A 24,612-nucleotide genomic window follows, 5' to 3' on the forward strand; every position below is an offset into this window, starting at 1 on the left:
TGAGCTACAACTGTAATCCAATCTTTTATTTTAAATTTTTGCTTATTTATTTAAATCAAAATTGCATATTATTTAGCATATTATATCCGTTTTGAAATAAACTTCGGTTTGTGGTCAGTGACTGCTGTCCATGAAATAAATTCACATGGAACCACATTGGGAAAAGTTCGGCCGATATTTTGTTTAATGGTTTTTCCGTAAATTGGTCAGAGTGAGGCCTCTCCTTCAACCGTCTTTGATGTCCACGTCCCCGCGGTGTCCGAGTCCAACCGGCTGCGATGTGTTGCGCGCCCCTGGTGTAGAAAAAAAAACAGAGAAGGAAAACTTCATAGAAATGGCGGAGAGTGCTACGACGCTCAAAGGCTTGAGAGCCCAGATGGGTAAGCGAAAATAAAACATTAGCTTGTTGTTGTTAGACCTGTTTGTGCCGTTCGTCGTGGTAATGAGTTTATGATGTTTCCAGACAGCCGCGGCCGTTTACCGGGCTGTTTGAGCGGCAAGCTTCCCTGGCTAGTAAACGTTAGCTCTCAGTTCGGTCACCTGCTTACAATGGACGCAGACAAATCTGCAACTTCTCTACCTAAAGCTAAACGTTGGTTTGGCAAAAACACCATTCTGGTTGAAGTTATTATCTTTATAAAAGCTAAACTAGCTAATGCCACTTTGTAAAAGTTCCTGTAATTAATGTTAGCCACCGATACAACTTAATGTTTGTAGTTTGAAGCCGGATGACATGTAACGACAGAATAGCAGTATTAGCTTATGGTTCTCTGTTTTTACTTTGTTTTATAAATTATTTAGTTGTTGCGCTATTCATTTTGGATAACAACGTGCCATGGATTTACTGACACATACGAATTACAGACGAAGCTAGCTAACTGCTTGTAAATACCAAACTATCTTTTATCTATTTCTTCCTTTATAAATTCTGTCAACAGAATTCATTTCAGCTCATTTTTTAAAGTTTTAACAAGCTGAGTGGTTCAGTGCCAGGTCCTATTGCTACAAACCAGCAGGCACATGGTAAATCAGCAGTTTTGCAGCTTCCTGCTTTAAAGTGCTTTATGCTGCATGGTTCCCCCTCCTTCATGCTCCTATAATGCTGGTCAGTTGTGTCTGTTTTGTTGGCATATGGCATAACCCCCTCCACTCATAAGAGTGGATAACATCAACAATGGCTGACCTGAATTTCAGTAAAAAGCTGGAGAATCAGTCTCTGATTGGAGAGTTTAAATGTAGAGCTGACACATTTTTTTTTTAAGAACTGCTCTACATTAAAAATCAGTTCAAATCTGTTTTAATGTCTGACCTGCTGATTCTGGGTTGTTTCTCCCCAATAACTAGCAGGTTAGTTGATAGAGATGGTATCTCTACCAAATAGAGATACCATCTATTTGGTATATTTATACCAAATAGATGGTATAGATTAGGGCTGAAACGATTCCTCGAATGATTCGAGTACCTCGATTACTAAAATTCCTCGAGGAAAATTTACCTGCCTCGAAGCTTCGTTAATTTATGTTTTATTAGTTAGCGCACCGTGTTCCGGCCGGGACTTCATTTGCGTTGCGCGAAGCTCTCACTTCCGCCTCTGAGTTGTTGACAAAAGCTAAGTCTCAGCGGCATAAAGTCCAATTTTCAAGATTGGCCCGTGGGGATTTTATTGATTGATGATAATGCCCGACCTTAAAATGACTGGGGGAATGCCTGGAGTACGGCAGCATTTCTCCTCCGGGGCTGCTGGTTGAAAGCGAACGGCGGGAAGAGCGCTGAGGTGAGCGGATAGACTGAACAGGGCGGGCGGCTGAGTAGCTGATGCTTACCGTGTAAATGTAGCTTTACCGACGAACCGCACAATAAATTTCATATCCCGGTCTGAAGAAACGGGTGGCGGAGCGCATCGTACATGGCTGGTAGATGAGTTTCTGAGTGTGACCAGTGAAGGTGTCGTAAATATCCCGTATTGCTTCCCCCCGTGTTCGTCCCCCGGTCTAACGGTGTCAGTCCGCTGGTCTATTTCCTCCCCTCCACCCCATGTTCGTTCATTCGCCCTCTCCTCCCACTCCAGGCGGCATTTCCCGTATTTTCAAACCCAAAGCGTGACAGGTTAGGTGGCAAGGTGAGTTTAATTAATCTATTAAACTCACTGAAGATGAATACATAAACTAAAAGCTGGATTGTAGACATTTTTTATAAGCATATTTGTGAGCCTGCCTCTTTGTTATTAAATTCAATATAATTTCAGATTTTTCTATAACTTTTCTTCTGGTTAACTTAGAAAGTGAGCTATTATTGTTACAGGTTAGTTTTCTAAACTACAAAAAAGCAACTGTTAGGGATGCTCAAATATGAAAAATTGGACTGATATTGATATCTGATAGTAACACCGGTATTATGCCAGATTTACCAATATTTCATTTTATATTTTTTTTATCCGATTACTCGATTAATCGTAAGAATAATCGATAGATTACTCGATTACTAAAATATTCGTTTACAACAGCCCTAGTATAGATATCACTTTTCCTGACAGAAACTGATATTAGATCTGTCTTTGAGGTGTTTACTAAAATGTGCTCTGGTAATTTGGGAGTAGTTTGGTTGGCACTTTATTTAAACCCAAGATATGCATCAGTGCATTGTTGGTGGAATTATAGCCTCAAAATTGTGGTACTTCCTGATGAATTTAGTTTTGATGAACAGGAGCTTTAGAGCCGACTAACAGTCCATTTTATTTTTCCTTTTGTTCTTTTTCCCCCTAAAGGCTATAACACCTAGGAGATTAAATATTCTGGATTTAGAAAAATAAACGTTTCTAAATGCATCTTCAGTTGATCTGTTACTTTTATTAAACTTGACAAAAGTGCATCCCAGTACATGGTGTTGGTTGATGCATTAGGGGTCCAGAAATGTCTGGATTTCTTAGATTTGGTGCATGTTATAAATGCAACAAAAGGTTAATATTTTTCAGTGTTGGGCCTCAGATCACTAATCGGAGCCAAACGAGAAGAAAATAATCGATTATGGTCTTTGTCTGATCAATTGGTGTGTTGCTATTTATTTGAGATCATTCTTTTCTTTGCAGCAAAAATGAAAATTTGGGCCAATATCTGATTTTAATATTGCTGCTATGGCTGATAACCAATATTTACTGATACCCTACATATTTCACAAACTTTTAGACACCTCAAAAAATACAACCACACTGCTGACATCACGGCTGCTTCAGTTAAACTTCCCATAATCTTTTGCTGCATCACCATCTTTGTCACGTAATGAACAAACACTACTTGACCAACCTCCTCCACTTCCCCTCCAGAAACAAACGGCATCAAGATGTTCACTAATATCGGCCAATACTGATGTTAGTGTCATTATAACGGGCATCTCCAATCAGATTTATCGGCCAGCTGATTTCCTTAATTTAGGGAGATCCTTGATCGGCAGATAGATGCATGTGAAGCCGATCTTACCTACTTCAACAAAGGTCTAAAAATCAGCCATTGTCCTCTTCCACTCTGCTGTGAGGGAGGCTTGACTGACAGACTGGTCCACCATGCCATGTCTTGCCTTTGCAGGTTGTATTTCAGACAAAAAAAAAAAATGGTATAGACCAAAATAGGAATTGGCAGGTCGGGCTTTTTAAAGGTCATAATCGGCGATTGGCCAGAAAACTGCAATTGGTGCACCCCAAATCTATAATAAAATGTGTTTAAGATTGTTGGAAAGAGGTAGTAAATTGTAGAGTAACAAAACAAAGATAATCCCAATGATTGCATCAAATCATACATACCTAATCTTTTTATATTTTATTAACCTCAAAAAATGCATCAAAGCATATGCTGTTTGATGCATTTATTGCCTGAAAATGGTGAGAGTTCAAATTTTTTGTGCATTTAATCAATTATATCCATCTATTTAATTAAAAGAATCAGGCTTTTCAGTACATGAATTGCCACTCAGGGAAGAATCGTCCTGTTCAGTCGGATCGTTGCATCTCTGTTTCTCTTTATTTATTTTTCCCTAGTCTGACTGTGTCGTTGACCTTACTTTGGGTTCGGTCTCATGGTCAGAAACCTGCTTTGTTAAGCAAAAGAATCCCTGCATTTTTTGGATGCAGATCCATGTGGGTAGACTGAAGCAGCAGTCTATCAGTGCTTTTCATCGCTGCTTTTCTGAGCTCTTGGATGTTTACTGCGTTTGCATCTGTGGGCATGAATGCTCAGCTTGTTATGACTGCAGCAGCAATCGGGCTCGTGTGTTCGAGCGATTTTTAGGGTATGAGGGACTTCTCTGCATACCCAATTTGGGTGTAGGCACGTTTTTTTACTCCTGGCTCCAAGTGGACCACATTTAGAGCTGATCTTCCTGTTTCCCCCTTCACTTTTCCAGTCAGTATTTTCTATCTGGAATTTGCGTCCACCCATTTCTGTGGTTTTATGAAAATGTCCACTGAGTTTAGAGTTACGTGTCGGAATTCTGGCTTTGTGAGGAATTAAAAAAGAAATCGTTTGATTGACCTTGAGTCGGACTAGAGGACTGACAGTGATAAAATAATGTAAGGAATCCGACTCGTGGGCATTGTCTCTTCCACAAGAATGTGAGGAAGGAGAAGATTTACCCTGCAGTTTGAAGGAAATCACACAGCTGCATGTGAAAATGCAAGCTTACACAGACAATAAATGAATAGACCAAAAGCAGAAACTCTCAGTTTATACTTTTAGTTGTTTTTTTAATTGACGTTTAAGTTATGTTTTTATTTTCCTACTATTGTTTTTGATTGTTATTTAAGTTTATAGCCTAGGCTAGGTCAGTGGATGAACCTATACGAACACACACAAGAATTTGAATTGCAAACTAAGTCAGTTTGTTTATATATCATCACTAAAGGTTATGTGGCAATGATGATTTTATATTTATTTTGTCCTTAAATATCTCTAACTGTTTATACTATTTCTCTTTAGTTTTATGTAACAGATCTGGATGCACAGACCACTAATATGTTACTCAGTTTAGTTTGTTAACTGATTTAATATAAATGCCCCATGTCACTGTATGCTACTAAACATTGTTTTACTATTTTGTCCTTTTATGAATATTTATTACAAGAGTTCATGGACTTTGCTGCTGAACCACTGGACAGTATTTCACCGAACCTAAAGAGATATTTACCTAAAATATTATTTATGTAAAAAAAATAAAAAAATAAATCCTCCATTATTTGTTTCACATTGGAAAAATTTAAGTGGATCAGAAACACAAAGTAAAAACATTTAATTCAATTTCAATACAAGTTTAAAAAAGAAAATCTTAGGAGTTACCAAAAGTAAAACTGAAGAAACTATGCATTAATAAATATTAAAAATAGGTCCTATATGGAAAGGTGCATTTAATTCAGTTGCACTGCACAGATATATATATATATAATATAGAGTTTAATAAAACAGGATATATGAAGGAAAATTGAGATCTGTGCGAAAAACAGCAGGAATGTAAACAGATAACCTGTTTGTTGGGAGCAGCTGCTGGTAGCGAAGATCTGCAGTTTTTCTCCTTTGTGCATGTAGGAGATATCTTAGACATAAATCTCAGACAGATGGGAAAGATGGAGTATGCAGTCATATTATAGCAAGTCCTGATAAATGTTTTTTTTTTTTTTTTTTTCTTTTTTCACATAGTTTTGTTTTTCTGCAGGGTTTCAGATTGACAACATTCATGCTGGCTCCTTTGTAAAACAAAAAATGGATTCTGCTCTTTTACAAAGAAGTACATGGAAAGAAAAGTAAGAAATCGTGTTGGTTAAGCAGGATATCTGAATAAAAATGGTAAATGCATCTGTAAGAAAAAGAGGTGAACCTGGAGGAGAGAACGCTATCAAACTGTGATGTGTCATCACTTCCTTCTTATACTGCAAATAGCCGAGGCTTACAGTTGCATAAACAGGCCTTGGTAATCCTATAGCAGATTTTGTGTGTGTGTGTGTGTGTGTTAGCTTTTGTCTGCAGCGTCATCTGACCTGAGATCCTGAAGGTGACAACATTCGAGATGGTTGGTCGTTTGAGATTTTATTTCTGGTGCTGCAGAAGATTATTTTAGATGTAATTGAGGATATATGTTAACTCCACTTCTGTTAAAATAAAAAAATCAGGTTGCCCTCCTGACCTGGGTAGAAACCTGACTCCACTCCTCCCCTCCTGTCTCTGTGCATGCAAATTACCCCAAACCATGAAAAAGGATGTAAAACATCCAGCTCAGCAACTTACCATCGCACTCAGAGCAAACTCAGGAAACAGCAAAATAAAATACTTATAAATGTTCTTCATTTGCTGCTTGGTCCTAAATAATTGATGATGATCAATATTTTAGGTGGATTTTTAATGCTGGCCAATGGTTTCAAAATACCACAGCGCTCTGGGCCAGATTGTGATCAGTTCTGGTTGGGTCTAACTTTTAAAAGCCAAATTTAAGAAGCTTTGCTCGAATGGAATAATGTCAAACTATTGTTGTGGAGGCCCATGTTAATTTGCTTCAAAGAGAAATAAAAAAGGATGTAATTCAAATGGTTTTTAAGAAAGGCAGGGAAATATGACTGGAAAACATATCACCATGTAAGCATTTTATATCAGCCCATATCAATAATTATCGATTAGCTTTTGCTTTACACATCCAAATTACTGCCAAACTAGTGATGTCAACTTTACTCTTTTAGCCACAGTTTCCTCTTGAGATGTTTTCATTTTCTTATTTACTTCTTTAAGCAGTTATGGGGAAAAACCTCAAACCTGCTCCAACGTACTCAGGCGTACTCTGTGAGCAGCAGTTTAGATTTTAAACTCAAGCATATTTGTACATTTCTAGTGACAAATTCCTTAATTTTCCATTATCCAAACGAATACTAGCTAGTTTGTAACTGTTGAACTAGTTGGGCTCCTAGCTCTGTTGAAAACAAAATTTATTACAAGAATATACAACTAGAGATATGATTTCCTGTTTTGGGGAAATAAAATGTTTGAAAATTATATGTCTGGAGTTCTGAGATACAATAAATGACGTTAAATTTAAGAGCAAACTGCTTTAAAAGGTGGATTTTTTTCTAATCCAAGCTGGAAGGGTAACATAGTTATTTCCTTCAAATATAACAGCTCACTAATTAAGATACTTTCAACCCTACTGAGAAAAAATGGATTGGATTGTTCTAAAGCTTCGTCTGTTGACAGTGGCTTTTAAATGCTAAATATATGGTCTAACATTCAGGAAAAATACACATATATATTTTTAAACGTCGCCTGCAGGTATTTTGGTCTGCATATTCATCCTGTGACGATGCGTTGTTGAACAAAAGTGTGTCCACTTAAAGTTCTAAATACCACAAGGTCCACCCTTATATTTAGCAGTTCAGACACTTCCTGAGCAACAAGCAATTTAGCTGCAACTTGCTGCAGGGCACAATATGGAGCACAGCTGAAAAACAAGCAAAACAAAACAAACCGGCTTGTCTGACTTTTGAATTTTTCATACATGGATTCACTCAGTGTCTGACTGAGGCTATTAAAATATTACTGTTAATGTTGTTACAGTTGACTCAGACTATTGTAATACAAACTGGCTTGTTTCCTGTTTTGTATGTTTTCTGTTTTTTTGTTTTTTTTTTTATGTCCGGGCTGCAGAGTTGAGCAGCTGGGTCATCATTTGCCCCCTGGTGGTCTTTATTGCCCGCTTTACGAAGCCCTTTGGCTCAGTGCAGATCTGACTTTAATCAATCAGTGTCTGGTCTGCTCCACCATCTTCTATGACCCAAATTTGCTAAAAATGAAACATTAATAGATGGCACCTTTACAATTCCTTATCCCTAAGGTAAAAGGAGCTGAGATCAAATACATTATTCGGTTATATATGATGGTCAGATAAGAATTGTAAACTAAATTTGTACTATAGGCCAATGTCATTTTGCTCAGCAGAGAGAATATTCTGCCTGGTTACCGCCATTGGTCGGCATGGAAACCAGCCTCCAGAGAGGTCAGCTTCCAGAATATGTGCTTGAGATGTTTTAAAGACTTAGCAGTTTGTCTTATCATCAGTAGATCTATGTAAATGTGTGCAGATCTCCATAGTGATGGTGCTAAGAGGGAGCTCCTCTCATTGACTCTCTTCATTTCTATGAGCACACCTGGCTCTCTCCAGTCCGGTTAGGAAACGCTCTCCGCCGTCTCCTTAAAGCTTTTTTTATTCAAGAATGAAAGATGCGTCCCTGGAGAGCTGTGTGCATCTTATTCTAAGATGTTTGTCATATTTGCAACCATCCTACGTGTTGAGATTGTTGAAACTCGGGATTTAAGTCAAATCATGAAAAGATTGATGTTTGCCTCATAAAGTTCTACACACTTTGACATTTACATATGCTGTTGTTATGCTTAAATAGTCTGCATTGTCAGAGTTAACAGCTGTCCTTCCTGTCAGCTTTTACTTCCCTCTGAGGCAGTTTACTGAACTCGAAAGTCTGACATTTAGAAAAAAAACTAAAATTAATTTATTTTTTTTTTGTTTAATGGAGCTTATTTTGAGTCTCCTGGAGTCTCGTACGTTCATAATGTTGAGAGATATATTAAATATGAATGTATTGTTGTATTTGACACGTCTCTTTGTCCATGAACCGTCTTTTTGAATCCTTTCATGCCTCAGAGAGGTTGAGAAGCGTTTCAGTCTTCCTAAGCTGCTCGGAGTATTACCTAGCAACAGTTACCATGTCTTTTTCTGTCCCCTTGAGTGACAGATTGCATTATGTTTTAACAGCGTACCTGCAGCATTTTACAAATGCAAATATATCCCATTAATTGTAAAGTTATTTGTGTTTTTTCTGTTTTAGTGTAATTGGGTCATCTTGAGTATCAATAAAATGTTGTTTGATGCAGTGCAGCCCAAATTTGTAATCAGATACCAACTGTTGGTTCACTCACAACTGGAACAGAAGAGGAAGAATCTGATACGTCTGTAAAAGAGACTTGAACCCAGAGGTGTTGATGACATTTACAAGTTTACATAAACAAATTTGATTATCATGAGAAAATTCTGCTTTTGCCACTCATCTCAGAAATTGAAACTCTTACATTATTTAGATTTATGTCTTTATTTCTCCAAATGTCTACTTGTAGAAAATTAGAATATCGTCAGAAAGTTATATATTTTCACGCCCTAATAACTCAATTTATTCAAAACACATGTAAACGTTTCCTGATCCTCCAGACTCTCAGTCTGAGTCAGAAAGCTACACAATCATTGGGAAGACAGCTGAATGCGTTTTACTGCTGAGAAGTTTCATGGAGATGCTAATTCCATTTTTCAGCTGGACTTGGTACCGACCCACACTGCCAAAGGTACCAAAACCTGGTCCAATGACCCCTATAAAACCAATCTGAGCTTCCATTGCATTTCAGCAGAACCACAGGCTGATTGCCTCCATGCTGTGCTGCAGCAATGCAATAATTTAAAAGAATCCAAAGCCACATGCTATGATGCTGTTTGAAATCCCAAACAGGTTTCATTCAAGATGTTCAGTTTTAAAACTGCACAACTTTACATCCTTGGGTAAGCAATAAATGTTTAAATATTTTCTGATAGAATTTTTATCGGATATATATCTGATAAAATATCATTTATTTTTTCAGATGTTTTGTTTTTCTTTATACAAACTGATCTTATTGAAAGATAACCGTTCAGGTGAGGGTTTTTTATATATTTCTTTTTCAAGGTAACGAGATAGTCGGCCATTCCTCCTGAAGGAGACGCGTTGCCGTATAATTAAAATGCAGCCTTAAAAACACCGAGCATTTCTGGGTTCCTACTTTCTCCAGAAATTTAATTTGCCAAACATTTTCTGCACTAACAATTGATGTCGTATATTATAATTTCATTTTCAAAAATGTTCTCTTTAAAGTTCGAGTACAGAGATTAAATGTAGACCATGACATGTGGGGCCACGGGCAGATATTTGCTATGTTTGTACTTTCTGTCAATATTATTGATAAAAGATGTGGCCTTAGGAAGTCAAACGTCATGTGACCTTTCATCTGCCAGTTTTTGAGTATTAATGTCCTGACCTTCTAGCAAATGCTGTGGATGTTACTGTGGCAGGAATATTTTATTTAACTGGTTCTAGTTTTGTCCTGAAGCAGCATGAGTAACTTTTAATACCCAACATTGGAGGTTTATTATTTGCATTTAAACTAAAGTTCTGGACAGACGCATACTATACTGTCTGGTTGTCTTTTAGGGAATCATATCCGCTGTGAAATTCCCTGAAGTTTATCTGCTCATGTCTGCACTGCGCTTGTTTTAGGGTTGGGATTTCCTCTCAGTTCTGCTCCGTCATCTGGAAGGGAGTTGATTTCCATCCAGACGGGCGGATATATCATGTTACTTTGTAGTGTGAGAAACCATGATTAGTGCTTGTATGTGTTCAAGATGATTTGGTTACCACACGTCAACAAAGCAAATTTCATAAAAGCAGAACGTGTAGCATTGTGTAACTTATTCCTTTTACTCACTTGTGGTTAATTTACTGGTTCTGCAAATCATTTTTGATTGTTTTCCGTTATAAAAACATGTTAACCCTTTTAAAAACTTTAATATTTTAATGAATAAAATATTTTTGCTGAAGACTCAGTTTCTGTATTTTAGCTCCACCCATGCTCTCTTAACTTTTAGGAAGCATGGTTTCGGTCAGTTTTACCCTCTTTGCCAGGATGCAAATTCTGATTTTAGCTTAGCAAAGTTTTGTTAGCGGACTACACATAACTATATGATGCAAATAATATCCAGATTTTAGAGCATGGGTGACATTTGTTTAAGTCAGTGGAAGTCATAAATTAAGTTTTTCCACTTAATTAACAGAAACTAATAATGTTTATCTTATAGTGCTCTTTGTCGACAGCATTTAGATTTGAGTTGACGTTTTATGGCTTTTGCAGTTTTATATATCAAAGGTACTAGTTTTTTTATTCACTCAGTAAATATGCAGGGGTTTTCTCTCTTTGCTGTGTTCAGCTGTTAAACATAACTGAAGGAGATTTTTCTCATTTTGCCACATTACAGCCAACAGTTTTAATGTATTTGGTGCATATTTGTGAAATGGAAAGGGATGCATGGTTTTCATTGAACCATTGATCCGCCTTGAACATGGTAGGATCCAAATCACTCCATTGTGTCTCTGGCTGCAAGTTGAGTAGATATTATTGGTAAATCTTGGAATTGCGATAAATGCTTGTTCCTCACTCTTCCTGGTTCATGATACCAACAGTCTGGATGTTAAATTGAAATGCAAATGTGAGTTCAAGACGTTTCGCCAACAGTTGGTGCAATCCAACGAGTCCTTAGTGGTATTAATTTGCACACAGTTTGATTGGAAAGACGACTCACTATGCAACAGAACCCTGTCTTCCTCGTCTTTGATCTGTCCTGTACTTGATTTGTGCCAAACGTCAAACCGATCAATCCTTTTTCCCTTTATTTCATAATTATTTGGCACTTTATGTTGACCTAACTCATGAAATTGTAATGAAATGCGACTCAAAGTTCAAAGACCAAGTTTTCTAACACTTCTTGTACTTTATGCAAAGTTGTGGGTGTGGAAATTACATCACATAAAATACACCTTGGTACTTTAAATAGAAATAAGTAGAAATACTCATTTGCTAAAGTTTGGGTTTCATATATCATTACTATATGTTCAACTGAGGTCACTGCTTGGTCAAAAGAATTTCATATTTGGTTTTAGAGTAGGCGAGAGCCTTTCAGGACAGCTTTGAAAGTGTCAGTCAATACAGCGAGTGTCAGGCCTGCTGGTCGTTTTGCTCGGTCAGCAGTTCTGTAGTGCTGAATGCACGGCAACCGGAGGAAAAGAAGCTCCTGATTGATTCCAGGGCTCATAAAAAAATAATCACGTCCTCACCATTTCCTTCCCTTGTGACCTTTGGGTTCTCAGTGCAGCAGAGAACAATGATGGTGGTAGTAGAAAGTTGTGCTCAGTCAGTACAAGACTAAGCACAACTTTTAAAGGATTAATTTAAGACATTTCTAATATAGAGGTGGCAATGAGAGGGAAGGTATGGGTGATTATTCCAAATCGCTCAATAAATCTTCTGCAGCAGAGAAAAGCATGTCATTCTTACATGCTAAAATACCCCAGACTAAATAATATCACAATATTTTTGAGCTACTGTTGTGTTTTTTAAGTAACTATATGGCTATGAATGCATGACACACATTTCTATTATTCTTGAAAAATATTCTCATTTGAAATATAGACTTCTGCAGGATGTAATTTACTTTAAAAAATGTGTGATTTATATCACTAAACTCCACACAGTAACTGCATTTAATCATATTTCCAAATTTACTGGTATTTATTGATTTTCTTGTGAAAAAAACAATGGATAAAATAGCAAAATAACATTTCCAATCATACTGCCAGTTTTGTTTTTACTTACCATCAATAAGGGAAATTTATCAGGACAATGTTGAATCAAAAGTCTTAATTTTTCATGATAAGTGCCCACCTCTACCTCATACTACTCTGTATCAGGATTATGCAGTTATATTAATTCATAATGTGTGTGTAGTTTGATCTGTAAGTCCTGGATGTCTTTGTTTCCCCTCACAGCCGCGGCTGCACAGGCACAAGCCGAGGAGCGGCGTAGCTTAGCAGGGAACAGTCCAGGACCTTCAGCCGTCTCCCCGTCCAAACCTCAGGGCTGTAAGCCAGGTACATGACACCACACACTGACACGGATACAATCAAAGCTCTATCACAGCTTTTATCTTCCATAACGTTAACCAGTGCAACACGATCCACCTCCGCCATCTTCCTAGTGTGGCTTAAAGGAGGTTAGTCATCATCTTATTACTGTAACAGTTGCCAAAGCTCATTAATGACAGTCACATGCACACATCTGCTTGCACCATACAAAGCCTTCGTAGCACTCTGCTTCTGTGTAATTCCCTTCCAAGTTGTCTGGGTTGCTGTGCATGGTTTTTAACCTGCTTTATACCTTCATGTCTTCAGTTATTGACGGCGCCGCACTTAGAGTAGACGACCGGCTGCGAGTGGCGAAAGAGAGGCGAGAGGAGGCAGAGAAACAACAGGGTAAAAGAAGAATATGGCTTACTTTCTTTGACGATCAACTGCTTAATAAAAGCATAGCATGCGGTAGATTAATCAAGAATGTGTGTCACTGCTAGTTATAGCTTCAATGCCAAATGGCATTTCAGTATAGAGATTATGCCACACCCATACATGAAGGACTGCAGATTAAGTGTCTGGTTTTCAGTGGCACACTTTAACAACCCTTAAATGTTGTCAGCTTTACGGGAGTCCCAGATCATGGAGCGGGAGCGCAAAGCTAAGCTGCAAGTGGAACGCCAGCAGGAGGAACGTCAGAAAAAGCTCGAGGAACAGCGGAAGAAGGAGGAACAAAAACGATTGGCTGTGGAGGAGAAGAGGAAGCAGAAGCAGGAAGAGGAAAAGGTAAAAAGTTCTAACTTGTTTTTTTATACCACATGTGATATAAGAAGGCCCGAGAGCCAAATCTGACCCACCATAGCTCTTTGTGGCTCTCTAGACTCCAAATTACATCAGTAAATGCCTTCAGGTTTTCAAAATTCACACAAAATCAACAGATCCCCACATTGTTTCTGATTTTACTGCAATTTTTTCTCTCAAAATTGATCAAAAACAAAGTGACTGCTACCTGAGCCTTACTTGGTGTCACGTTATAGTTCATGATTGATGCAGCGATTAATAAAAAGTCACATTTAACATCATACATTAGTGCAAATATTGCACAAATTCCTTCCAAATATTTCTAAATTAGCACCACGATCTGTGACTTTTATTGCAAAAAACACAAAAGGAGGACAGGAGGACAGGATTTTGTCCCTCCAGGATTCACAAAATCCTGGAGGGACTGATCAGTGTGAAAAATGTTCAATATTATTAATAAATATACGTTTGTTTCAGCATTCAATAAGTGTTTCTTAAAATTTAAATACTTTAACAGTTTTGGGTTTTATCAATACATTCTGGCACAACCGGCCCTTTAAGAACAGTCAGGTTTTTGATGTGGCTCAAAATGAAGTTATCATGGAGTTTGACATCTTAAATTGATCATCTTATATTTTCTTAAGAGCTAATTTTAAAACAGTTAGATTGTGGTTTATTTGTTCCAGCTCTTGTGCAGTGAAGGACATCGATATATTTCCACCCTTGGAGGCTGAAAACAATGACTTGTGTTTTCTTTTGCTCTGTCCTCGTCGTTCTTCAGGAGCACTACGAGGCAGTCATGAGGCGAACACTAGAACGGAGCCAGCGAGTCGAGCAGAGACAGAAGAGGTGGTCTTGGGGAGGATTGTCCGGAGACCAAGATGGACGAGCAGGTACAGGAAATTTGTGTTATGCTGATTAAGCTTCAGGGGTTTTTGTTTGTTTGTTTGAGGCATAGTGAACTTTTCAAAACAAGACTTCAGCGTCTTCAAGATGGTTGACATCAGCAGACACAGCAGGTTACGTTTGCTTAATATGCATTAAAAATGATTTACTGAAAAATTGCACCATGTTCTTTGTGTCTTGCAAAACTCTTCATACTCTGTTGAACGTTTCCATGTTTTTTATTTACAGCTACAAACTTCAAAGTATTTTACTCCGATTTTAATATGATAGACCAAAATAAAGTAGCACATAACTGGAAGTGGGGGGTAAATATGTGGTTCTAAAAACAAATACAAATCCTTAAAGTTTGGTTTTAATTTGTAGTCTGCCCCCCTTCACTCTGATACCTCTAAATTAAATGCAGTGAATCCACATTGCCTTTATAAGTCCAGTGTAATTTAATCTCAATATAAAAACAGCTGATCTGTGAAGACCTCCGAGGTTTGTTGGAGAAGATTTGTGAGCGAATAACTTCATGAAGATCAAGGAATATGGCAGACAAGTCGGAGAGAAAGCTGTGGAGAGGTTTAAACAATTTTTAAGTTATAAAACAACATCCTGAGTTTTAAAACTGACTCTATGCTCTTCAATCCATCATCTGAAAATGAGGGAGAGTTTTGTCCAACTGGCGACTTTGGAGCTGATGTAAAAGATGCGCCCCACAAATATGGTCTTTATGCAAGACTGGCTTGAAAAAAGCCTCAAGTCCAATTTGTCAAAAACCATGTATAGAAAACTCCAATCATGTGGCATAAGCTACTCTGACTAGATGAGATTAAAATTTAACTTCACATTCATGTGAAAAGCAGGGTGGATGTTCACCTTCAAGCAGCTCCAGGACCAAGGATTCCTTCCACATCTGAGTTTTGTGCTACTATTTTGTTTGTGTCAAAAAAAATTCCCAGTAACATGCATAAAAGTTTGACAAAATGTGCAAATATTCAACTGGTATGATTAGTTAAAACCCACTGTAAAATAGTTGTTGTTCAAATTATTAGCTAAACTTTGTCATTTTTTTTAACTGGGAGAATTAACCACAGCTGCATAACTTTCAGGTGTCGTGTGTTATGAATATCGTTCTGTTCTTCGTGTGAAGGATGTGTCCCGTCCTCGTGTGTTTGCTCCACTCAGAGCGCTGTGTTTTCCCACAGGAGATTCTGACGCCAGCATCTCTTCTCCAGTAGCTATAGTTGTCTCCTCTCCCTCGCCAGAAAAGCCACCAAGGAGTGGACAAGGTTTTGTTTAATTTGTTTACCTTTGTGCAGCATGGACTTTCACTGGCACCACAAATGGCTTGTTTACCATCTGTCCTTTCCACCGTCACATGTTGTCCCATCTACTCCTTGCCTGGCACTAACTGGCACTTTTCACTAACAGTTTTCTGTTTTTCTGAGGCATTCATCCAGAAAGTTCACTAGGTTTGGTTTTTAGCTTCATGTGTGGCTTTCTCACTCTCACTTATGCGCAGGTCTGGTCAAAATATTGGATTTACTCCTGTTTCTGCTGTTTCTAAGAAAATTAACAGCAGGTAGACATATGGAAAAGCAGTAGTGCTCTACCATACATTGCACATTTATTATCGCAAAGTCATTTTACGCTGCAAGCTTTGCAAAGAAATGCTTGGACTGCTTTAAATACTAACTTAATTGCACAGCTACCATCAAATCAGGGTGTTTATGCTAATCATGTGTGTCTGAAAAAACTAGAAAAAGTTCAGTATTTTTGTCACTCATTTCAGTAAGTGAAACTTGTGCAACATATGGGTCTGTCAGACATGGATTGAATTATTTCAAGCCTTTATTGCTTATAATTTTGATGATTATGGTTTACTGATCACAGTTCAATGTCTCAGAAAACTACAGTATTGTAAAATAGATTAATATTTTTATGAATGCCCAAACAGCAGGCGCTGGACATAATCTGTTTTATTTAATAACTTCAATAAAATAAGTGGGGATTACAACCAGAATGAGTGTAAATAGATTTTGTTTGAAAAGGAAAGGTGATAATCTGTTGCATTCTCTTTAATTAATCAAAAATATGAAATTATCAAAAGAAAAAAAAACACATTTAAAATGATTTATGCACCTTGGTCCAAAGTGGTTCGTTTATTAGAATGGTGAAGAATCGAATTGATCCACGCATTTTACAGTTGCTGGACAGTATGTTAAAAAAGTACAATAAGTATGTTATGCATTTCTTCAGAGACCCAAACACAGAAACAGGCTGGTTATTTTCCTTGTCCAGTACAATAGATCCAAACGGGACTATTGATTCCAGTGATTGCTTTAGGTAATTTTGCCCGGCCCTGCAGCTGTGCACATCCAGGTGACACGGCCACTTGGCATTCAAACCTTTCAAACGAAAATCAACAAAGTACCACTATTGAAGTACCACTATTGTCTGTTGTTAATGCTGTCTGGTTAGGGTTGGCTAAACCCAACAGCTGTTGTCTGCTGACTACAAACTGGCTTGTTCATGTTCTGGGTTTATATTGCATTAGCTGAATGTTGCATAAATAGCTCATATACCTGGAAGCAAACCTGACTGTTTTCTCTTAAAGGAGTTAGTAGTAGAGCCTGGTAGTCCCTTGCCTGCACCTGAATCCCTTCCCTATTGGCTGCCCTCCTGTAAATCCCTCCTCCCTTGTCTGTTCTTCCTCCCTGCTTTTAGCTGACAAGCGCTCCACATCCACAACTAACCTGAAACAGCCGCCCGAGGCTGGCATCAGCAAACGTTTATCCTCCTCCTCTGCCACCCTCGGTAAATCACCTGACAAAAGTAAGTCCTTCCTCTCCCTCCTCCTCCTCCTCCTCAGATTGCTTTCCAATTCTCTGACCCATACAGTGAAATCCTCTTAATGTTTTTTAGAATAAAGATGCAGAAACTGTGTGACTAACAAGGTTTCTTCCAGCCTCTCCCTGTGTCGGTACTAATTGTCTAATAAACTCGGAGTGTGTAGAATCTGGTACAATGTCATGTGGGTCCATAAAACTACTGCCTGTGATGCTTACTGATTGTGCCTTTTAATATACTTTTTATGAGTTTTAGTCACCAAAGTTGGGGTCTTTTTACTCCTTTTCTTTTTGGTTGAAATTAGTCGTTTTAATTGCCATTATTTCCATGTTGAAACATGTTTTAATTTCAAAACTGCCTATTAGTACAATGGTGTTTATTTCTATTACTTTGAATGATTACAGCTTACATCTTTAAAACAATTCCAAATTGATCAGAAAGTTATACTCTTCAAAGTTCAATTGAAAATAATAATTGTAATCCATAAAATGCTGTCTGTGTACTGCACAGTATAATGCCTATCCCATATTTAGTTGGGGATTTTTATAATTGACTTGCAGTGTGAATTAGATGTTGCATGTCAAGGTACACCTTCTTCTGTTACACATTTTCCTTCCACTCAACTTTCCACTAATATTCTTGGATACAAGATTTTGTTCTTTAGCAGAAACCTTTTGTTGCTTTCCCTGCAGGTGAAGGTTTTCAGTAACTATTTGAAGGACATCTGTCAAGTCAGCAGTTACAAATCTGTATTTATGATCCTTTTTCCACGATCTCCAACTATAAGATGTAACCTATAATCATTAAAGATAATGGAAGCAAATGCTTGAAATTCATCTATATCCTGTTAATAAATGACTTGAATTTAAAACGAAACAATGTACATGTTAAACTGACCCTTTGACATTTTTTTTCCTCGTTCTAAATAGATTTGTTTTCACCTCTATGCATTTTTCATTATTTGTACTTCGCCTTAAGCATAAAGTAGTAAAATAAAGAGTCTAAGAGGCTTTTCTAATAATTACTATACTTTTTTCATCTAATTTTATCTGTGGGTGTTTGATTATTGTCTCTCAGGTGTTAGGCCGAGGAGTTCGTCTTGTAACCGGTTGCCAAGCAATGGCACGGCTGCTCAGGCCTGTAAGGGAGATGGCAAACAGCTTCAGGTGGAACAGACAGGTGCACACGATCCCCTCTTCTATCCTACCTATGCTTTTAGAACCAAAACCGGGTCACGTCGCATCGCTCATCAGAGCGGTGACACGTTTTCAGCCCTGAAGCTGCTTTAAACTCTAAACTGAGTGAGCTTTCTAAGTCTTGCTTGTGTGAAAGCCTTGCAGCTGTTGGGCTTATTTCTCCTAAAGTGTGTTTCCGAAGGAAAAAGTTCGCTCAAACAGTGGTAAAGCTTGTCTGTGTGTTTACCCATTATCTCTTAAACTAGGGCGTCAGCTGCTGCCAGCGCTGACCCTGGTGACTTGCATAAGGCCAAACGAAGCGCACATGACCCGCAGACTCTTTCCTGGGCTTTTTTGCTTGTTGACTCCCTCCGCGGTGTGTGGTTGGTTATAACTCCGCTCTCATGTCTGTAGGCCGCTCTGTGAAGAAGAGAAGTTCCTCCCTCACACGAGTAAGTGTGAGCAGAGCACAGACCCCTGCCAAGCCCGAAAAGGGGACAACGGACAATCAAGGTGGCTAGCATGGAAAAGCAGCATGCTCTGCTCGGGTCGCCTCCTTTTTAACAACAAGCATTCAGCTTCCTTTTCCTAAACTAAGCACTTCTGAGAGAAATGTTTATATCAGTTGAGTGCTGTGGAGGTCATGGTTGGTTTTGGCTTGTCTTCTCCTTTTAACCACATCTTTTGCACTGAATGGTCAATTTCTCTTAAAGCAGATGCTATTCTTCACTGTACTGTTGTTTGTAATAAAACACTTGGGGCTGGACGATATGGCTGAAAAATGTATCATGATATAAGCGTTTCATATCAATTGTTGTTGATAATTGTTGATTAGTTTTTTAGTTTTAAATATCTGAAATACTGACAAACTGGTGGTGTGACCTTTCCTGTTTGATCCACAGTTTTCAGTCCATGCTGTTTCTTTTATTCATTTATTTTAAGCAGTTATGAGGGTTAAGGTCAGAAGGTTGTTGCTAGGTAACCAAAGAATGATTGAGTGAGTTGCTAGGTAACCACAGAGTGAGAGAGTTAGCTCACAAACCTGTCTTAGTCGGCTTTGAGCAGATAAAGCCTTTCCTCTGCCTCCATCTCCCAGAATGCTGTGCGGTTCTGAATCAAAGTTCAGTGAATATTCTACATATTGATTATTGAATATTCTATCATGTCTATTGTGATTATACATTTTCGATTTATTGTCCAGCCCTAAGAATACTTAACATTTCTGCTTCCCTAACCCTACTCGGTGTTTGTCACTCGTTTAATTATTTTGCCTTTTTTGTTACTAAGCGTCCGTACAGGAACTGTTCTGTTACGTGTCGTCTGCTCTAACGCGGTTTTTTGTCCTGTTGTATCAAAGTGATGGTTGTCTTCTCCCTTCAAGATGGCGTCATTGCTGGATTTAACTCGCCGTTGCCTCAGTGCGGTGTCTCTCAGTGCCATCCTTCCACAGAAGGACGAGAGCGCAGAAGTAACAACAGCAGCTTGTTGCAGGCTCCGTGTTGCTGTTAACCACAAGTGCTTTTTTGTTTGTGCTTCAGCCACATTGTCCTGTTTGTGCCAGTGAAACTCGAATGATGTTATTGTCTTGTACAAATGTGTTTTCTGTGTGGTTAACTTAGCTAGTGATGAAGCAGAGTGTTACATCTGCAACCGTAAATCCTCTTAAACACAGACTTATTTTCTTTAGCATGACCTTAACAGTGTCTAGGAACAAACTAAAAACTGAGATTGATCCTGAATTACCGACCATCATTTATTGATCTGTCATCAGCAGATGTCCTGTCAGAAAGGGTTTCCTGTTACAAAGCTAGCTTTTAAAAAGCTTTCCTACCACTTGAGCTTTTGTTACCTTACAACAGGCAAACCTCAATTTTATGTTTCATTTAGCCCCCTGCTTTGCACCATTTTCTTCATTTGGGTGTTTTATTTTTGCCACATCTTCATTATCTGCAGTGGAGATGTGCAGCTGAAGTTGCATGGTCACTTTCATTCACTCTATCACTTTCTTTGGTCTGTTTCTCTTCTCACACAACCGTATTCTTCCTCGTTCTTTAGGATCAATTAACGTTTATTTTTTTCATCAGCATTCCTCCTTTTTCTTCAAGGAACCGTTGATTCGGCCTCGCTGTCTAATTGACCTTCTGTTTTTACTCATGTTCAGTTTCAGATCATTTTTCTCTGTGCTCATTCATGGTTTGGACAGTGACCCAGACACAGTCCATGTATGAGTACAGAGACTTAACCTTTGGTTCAGTATGATTCTCTCCTGTTAAATCACCTGGTGACTTTTCTTTTTGCCTTCATCCTCCCCAACTCTCATCCACCCATTCCTTCCTCTGCTGTTTTTCGGTGATTTTTCGGCCGTGTAGCCCGCAAGCCACCGGCCAGTACAGTGGATGAAGGGGTCCTTAGTCGCCTGCTCACTCCCACCCAGGCCTCACTAGCTAGGAGCAAGAGCGCCGCCGTCCTGTCCGCTGAAGGATCAGATGCTACAGGTAACCTCCGCTTCGGAGACCCTGACTCAGAAGAAGGATGGCTAGATCAGTACCCCTCTCCTGCCTATTAGAGAAGCTTAAAGTCTCTTAGTAGTACTTCTGTAGGATCCTACTGAACTCTTAAATGCTTTTAATTCCCTTTGGCTTTGACATTGGTGGTGGAACTAGAGAAAGAAAAAACATCGATAAAGCCTCTTTTAGCAATTTGCAGTGTTTGCACACCAATTATTTTCAGTACATTGCACTCATGTGTATATACTCAAGTAGTATGTAAATATTGACATGAACAGTGTTCCAGCTCACATGTCTGTTTGGTTCTGTCACAATTGGCTGTTTGTTGAGCAGCAGCCTTGGCCACAAACATTTCTTTCCATCTGACGAGCCTCATGCTCCAAGAGATTTACCCTAAGCTGATTACCTATTGGTTCTTGTTACGTCTGAAAAGGTCTGCCGTGTTTTTATGCACGTGTTCCAGTAGTGAGGCGACATTTCGGGTGAATTCATTGATATTTGGACAAATTATGCTGTTCTAAAGCTACATCCAGGGCATTGTGTCACTGGCTGATGGGAATACAATACGGATATCTCTTTGTATGCTTTATAAGTTATGAAACAAGCTCTCACTTTAGGGCTGCCTGGACCTTCTAGTGTGTTGTGTTTATTGACTGGCCATTACCAGCCCATTAACAGCTATAGATCCTGTGGAGCCCAGTAGAGCCGTCGTCCTCGGCAGGAGGGAGAGCTCGTGACAGGGTGTGTTGCACAGTCACCACTGCCGCTCCGTGCGCCGTCACAGTGAATTACTGAGCACGTTCGGAGCAATATTGTGACAGGAAGAGTTCTCCAGGTCTCGGGATTATGACGGCTAATCCCCCCAATCTGACACAGCAAGCTGGTGAAGAAAGCTATTTTCTCCTCCCAGCTGTAAACATGATTACTATAGTTCCTGACTTCCACTTCCATTCACAAGTAGCCATGAACTAATTACTGGTTTAGAGGTTTTTAAAAGTTTGTTTCAGTACCGCAACAGTTTTCCATAATAACCTTCCTACAGTTTAAAGGGGCCCTACTCTGTAAAATTCACATTTCGTATGTTTTTATACTTTCACTTGGGTCTCAGCTGCTTCTAAAAGCAGCACAAGGTTTTAAAAAAGCAAACAAACTCCCAGCCATGTTTTTTTTTGGCAGAAAGTTGATGTATTTTTGTGTCTGGAAAATGAGCCGTTTCAAAAACCTTCCAAATGTAACATCACAAATCAGCAGACACTGCTTGTTACCTAGCAACCCAAGCTGAGCTCCAGCACGCTTGGTCAGCTGGTTATACAGCTGTATGCACAAGTACAGTTATGAGCAACATGTCTGTAAAACAGTTAACGGCAGGATTGCTACCCCAGCAAAAGCTTGAATATTTAAATACTTAATATTAGTGGACATTTATTCTGTATTTTATTAATGTATTTCTTAAAATCAAATTACGATAAATAGATATAGATGACAAAACTTTAAAGGTAGGTGTTATTTGAGCAACACTAGGAATAACTGGAAACCTGTGGAGTGAGCTGCACCAGTCAGTAGTCAGACATCTCAATTGGCCAATTTTTCCCGAATGGCTTAAATCAGATTGTTCAAACATTGAAAACCCCTTTTTTCCCTAAAGTCATTAAATGCATCAAAGCTAAGACCTTCCACAGTCTTCTATATATGAACAGATCAACAACAGCATGTACTAAATTTGCTCATATGTATGTGTAAGTATTTAATTTCAGTGTGATTTAGTTAAACAGTGGTATTAACATTTAACGTTATCAACATGTGAAATCATGTGCGGGCTCACGCCTTTTCCCAAGTTTGTGGTTTAACTTGGGAAAATGGTCAAAATCCCAAGTTTAGATATATTTTTAATTCAGTCATTCTTGCCTTTAACGGTGAAAGATTGTGATTACAAGACAAAGTTAAAACTTAGACGTGTTTTTTAAAGACGGTGTGTGTGTTCAGTGTTAGGTTTCGTGTGCTTTGTGTTATGGCGTGCTTCCTGTTTATATATTTACGTTGTGTGCCGAAGCTTTGGTGGATGCAGTGTGTGTTTGGGACTTTGCTCAGATTGTTCCTCCTCGCTCATCCTATCTCCCAAAATGTAGCAATCAACCTAGAGCCTGCTTAAGTGCTACATCTAACAAATTGCTCTTTGTGTGCTTTTGTTCCCTCACAAACCACTCTTCCCACATTTCTCTCCAACCATCATCTGCCTCTCCCCAAATCTCCCTCTCTTCTCCATCAACTCTCTTCACTCTTTTTGCTGCTTTGCTGCCCAACTCGGTCGCTTCTCACTCCTGCCTCCCATTGGTTGTGCTCCCCTGGCCCTGCGATGACTGTGTCCTTTACCAGAGTGTCACCTGTGTCCTCGTTCAGCCTCCCCCAGCCCCATGAACCCGGCGCGCGGCCCCTTGCGCAGCCGCAGCATCGACCGACAGAAGAGCGGCATGACTACATCAAAATCAGCCAGCGAAGCCCTCGACACATCCCTGGTGAGAGATCTCTTCATTCTGCAGTAAAAAATGCAGCTTATTACATCTTATTTATTGAATTAAGCTGCACCTGTGTCAGTAGGTTAGCCAGGATTACTTGGTTGTCGGGTCTGATCTGAACTGTATTCAAATTACTGAGTGACTCATTGAGGAAGAAGTCTGAATAACCATCAGAATGCATCTAGAGGCTGAATGCTATTGGAAATGTTAGTAAAATGTTAATATCAGCTAGGCCTGGCACAATGAATTAATTAATTGCATGTTATGTTAGAAGGAGCTCAATCATTTTTATTTTCATGATTTCCCATTTTTTCTCTTTCTACTAAAACTGAATGGCAAAAGTTTTCAGTTTGGTGCTTTTGTCTCAACGTGCCTTTTCTATTAAGGACAGTTTTGTTTGCAGAGACTTTATAATTTATTTTTTTGTTTATTTATTTTGGATATTTAAAATGTCTTCCAGTTCCTGTATTAAATGTTCATTGTTGATCTTTACGAATGTGTTACCATTTTTGAAGAATTACTTCAAAATGATTGTAAACAATGTTATAGTTTATCACAATAACTTCTGGGATGCTTTATTGTGACATTTTCTGGTGGAGTTAACATTTTAAATGATTCTTTCTGGTTCACAAACTTGATAGTTTTCTAGTTGTAACCTTAGTAACCAAGGTGAAAATTTGATGATTTTAGTTTGTCTCCCACGCATTTTAAAATAACGATACAAAATTCATGCTCCAACAATAAAAGGGCTTTAAACTGGTGGGAAAATGGCCTGACATGGTCTGATTTATATGCACATATTTACATTTGCCTGTCAAAGTATTATGCTAACCGTAGGAAAATGCTGCCCCTGCTGTGCTTTGAACATGCCTGGTCACCTGTTTGCTGCATTTGTTTATCCTCCAGAGGAATAGTTTCCTACTCCTGCACACAAAGTCCACCTCTATGTTCTAGCTTGGTGGCCTCGGTGCCCGGCTCTGCAGAGTAATCTGCCCGTTCTCGTCCTCCTCTGTGGTGGTGAAGGACTTCATTGTTGTATGAAACAAAGGGATCCACAGTGGCCCAATTATGCTCGGGTCAAGCCATGCAAAGCAGACCGACCCCACCCTGGTCACGGAGGCTAATTTAGGAAGCACTTGACT

The 24,612-nt window shown here is 38.8% G+C and overlaps 1 protein-coding gene across 13 annotated transcripts in view; it reads left to right on the forward strand.

The window, feature by feature from the left end:
- Positions 1–223: 223 nt before the first annotated feature.
- Positions 224–24,612, forward strand: part of map7d3 (MAP7 domain containing 3) — a 33,494-nt gene continuing 9,105 nt past the window's right edge. The window contains exons 1-11 of one of the 13 annotated variants that reach the window (XM_007555147.2): positions 224–380; positions 12,656–12,757; positions 13,058–13,138; positions 13,356–13,519; positions 14,316–14,427; positions 15,631–15,714; positions 17,153–17,260; positions 18,353–18,454; positions 18,865–18,963; positions 20,820–20,945; positions 23,331–23,470. In XM_007555147.2, the coding sequence (XP_007555209.1) occupies positions 239–380; positions 12,656–12,757; positions 13,058–13,138; positions 13,356–13,519; positions 14,316–14,427; positions 15,631–15,714; positions 17,153–17,260; positions 18,353–18,454; positions 18,865–18,963; positions 20,820–20,945; positions 23,331–23,470 (1,260 nt within the window). In that variant the 5' untranslated portion in view covers positions 224–238. The remainder of the gene's footprint in view (positions 381–12,655; positions 12,758–13,057; positions 13,139–13,355; positions 13,520–14,315; positions 14,428–15,630; positions 15,715–17,152; positions 17,261–18,352; positions 18,455–18,864; positions 18,964–20,819; positions 20,946–23,330; positions 23,471–24,612) is intronic. The other 12 variants (XM_007555148.2, XM_007555152.2, XM_007555153.2 and 9 more) reach the window with 12 other exon arrangements.

The sequence above is a fragment of the Poecilia formosa genome, unplaced genomic scaffold (assembly GCF_000485575.1).
Source record: "Poecilia formosa unplaced genomic scaffold, Poecilia_formosa-5.1.2 Scaffold68, whole genome shotgun sequence".
NCBI lineage: Eukaryota > Metazoa > Chordata > Actinopteri > Cyprinodontiformes > Poeciliidae > Poecilia > Poecilia formosa.